The sequence below is a fragment of the Calcarisporiella thermophila genome, assembly GCF_041956535.1.
Source record: "Calcarisporiella thermophila strain CBS 279.70 unplaced genomic scaffold VTP21scaffold_96, whole genome shotgun sequence".
Taxonomy (NCBI): Eukaryota; Fungi; Calcarisporiellomycota; class Calcarisporiellomycetes; order Calcarisporiellales; family Calcarisporiellaceae; genus Calcarisporiella; species Calcarisporiella thermophila.
In genome coordinates, this window is record NW_027192283.1 from 1 (window position 1) to 2,520 (window position 2,520).

The 2,520-nt window shown below is 50.2% G+C and overlaps 1 protein-coding gene across 1 annotated transcript; it reads left to right on the top strand.

The window, feature by feature from the left end:
- On the top strand, positions 1–2,520 carry VTP21DRAFT_11751 (uncharacterized protein; the record flags this gene model as incomplete). Its single annotated transcript, XM_069391230.1, has 1 exon — positions 1–2,520. A coding segment is annotated over one exon (2,520 nt), but the record flags the coding sequence as incomplete, so codon positions are not given.

Sequence of the window (2,520 nt, forward strand, 5' to 3'; positions counted from 1 at the left end):
GTATACGCTCCTTCCAGTGAACCCGAAATCCAGTCATTCTTCAACACATTCCCAGTACCAACCGACTCATATCGGTTAATTATGGGCGGAGACTTCAACACACACCTAGATCCCGCCATCGATAGGTGCCCGCCCTCACCCAACTCTCCTTCCCGAAGGGGGTCATCTCGCCACCTCCGCCGCATCACATCCGAGGCATCTCTCACAGATGTACACCGACACTTCTCATCAAGAGCAGACCAGTTCACCTACAAGCGACGGGATGGATCAATCAAGTCAAGGCTGGATCTATTCTGGGTGAGTCCTACACTCCTCCCCAGGACATCCGACGTCGCCATTATCGACCCGCCTGACCCTATCTATGACCACATGGCAATCCAAATACATATTTGCACGACCGCAGCCCCAAAGGGAAAATGCGGACAATGGCGCTTCAACGCAGCCCTTGCAAATGAAAAGGCCTACTCCTCCCTCCTCAAAGCACAATGGCAGCAGCTATGCTTAGAATGCGAATCCTCCAAGACGGCCTGCGAATTCTGGAACAAGGCCAAAAGGTTATTTCAAGAATTCACAACTGCATACGCGTCACAACGCCAACGCCGATTCAGGGCAGAGGAGACGCGCATACATAGAGCCCTCCGCCAACTAGGGAATACCCCAGACACGGAAGCATCACGCTCTCAAAATGACGAGCTCCGTAATCAACTCGCGACTCACACTAATCGCAAAGCAGAGGCCCTCCGCATTCGCTCCAGAATAATGTGGACCGACGCGGGGGAAAAATCCTCAGCTTACTTCCACCGCCGAATCGCGGGTCGACGAGCCGTCAACGCGATGACGGCACTCAAAAAGCCAGACGGAGCAAATACTGAGGACCCAAGTGAAATGGCCATACTAACAAACCGCTTCTACACAGAACTATACTCCGCCGGCCCAACATCCTCGGCGGACCAAGAAGAACTCCTAGGCCACATTGAAAACACTCTACTGCCAGAACACCGTACCCTCCTCGACCGACCGATCACTGAAGAGGAAGTAAGAAGAGCGATCCGCAAAGCACCGCGAAACAAATCGCCTGGCCCCGATGGATTGACAGCTGAGTTCTATAGAGCTTTCGAAGATGAACTGGCCCCTTTCCTCCTAGAACTCTTTAATGAAGCTCTCACAACCAACTCCCCACTTTTATTCTCCAAACGAGCGACAATCATTTTAATATACAAACGGAAAGGCGACGCTACGGAACTGGAAAACTGGCGACCAATATCCCTTCTCAACGTCGACATCAAAATGCTGACGCGAATTCCCTCGTGGAGACTACTAGCCTTCATATCCACAATCATCCACGTGGATCAATGTGGCTTTGCCCCAGGGAGGCGAGCCCACGAGAATGCACTAGCTATACAACAAACCATCGACCACGCGACCAAAAATAAGGTCAACGGTGCTCTACTCTTTCTTGACCAAGAAAAGGCCTATGACCGGGTAAGCTGGGCATGGATACAGAGGTGCCTAGAGAAGTTCAACTTCGGCCCGCGATTTCGATCCTTTATCCATAGATTACACGAAGGCTTTCAAGCGTCAGTGTGCATAGATGGCTCTCTAACGGCTCCATTTCCTATCACAAGAGGAGTTCGACAAGGTGATCCACTGTCTCCATACCTATACAACATCACAGTTGAACCTCTATTCGCCACAATCAGAGCCAAGATATGCGGCATTACCATTTCAGCACCACAACGACCCCTCAAAGCGCTCGCCTACGCAGACGATTTGACCGTAGGAGTTGTAGATCAACAAGATGCTGACCACCTGTTTCAAATCCTCGACATATACTCGAGAGCTACGGACGCAAAAGTCAACATTAACAAAACGGAAGCGGTCGCTCTCACGCTAAGTGCTCGCACCTCGATAAACCCCAGATGTGAATACATTCCAGCAGGGGAGATAGTTACCGGCCTCGGCATTCCAATTTACCTTCCGACAGCAGATAAACCCACACAAATCCCAGACCACCCAAGTGAGGCTTATTACACATGTCAATTATCAAAGCTGAGACAAACGATCCAATCATGGAGGATTCGTAAACTCTCACTCCTCGGTAAAGTCCACCTGATCAACTCTCGACTATTGTCCCGAATATGGTACGTTGCCACAATTATACGCCCACCTGAATACTTCTTCAAAGAGCTGGACGAAATAATACGGCAGTTCTTATGGGACGGACGTGGCCCGCAAATCAGTCTCAAATTGCTAGCGAAATCCCGAGAAGAAGGTGGACTTGGACTCATTCTCCCTCGCCACCAAACAACAGCCCTACTTGCCTCATGGATACCAAAGTTCGCAGAGTTACTAAAAAGGCCCAACCAAGACCCAAAAACACCTCTGTGGGCAAGCATTCTGAAGCATAATCTCTTGAGCATGTACGCTCCATTCGGATACGAGATGTCCATCTTCGCAACCACCTTCACATGTGCCAAACTCAAACGCAAAGAGGGAGTCTGGTACAACTTGTATCAAGTG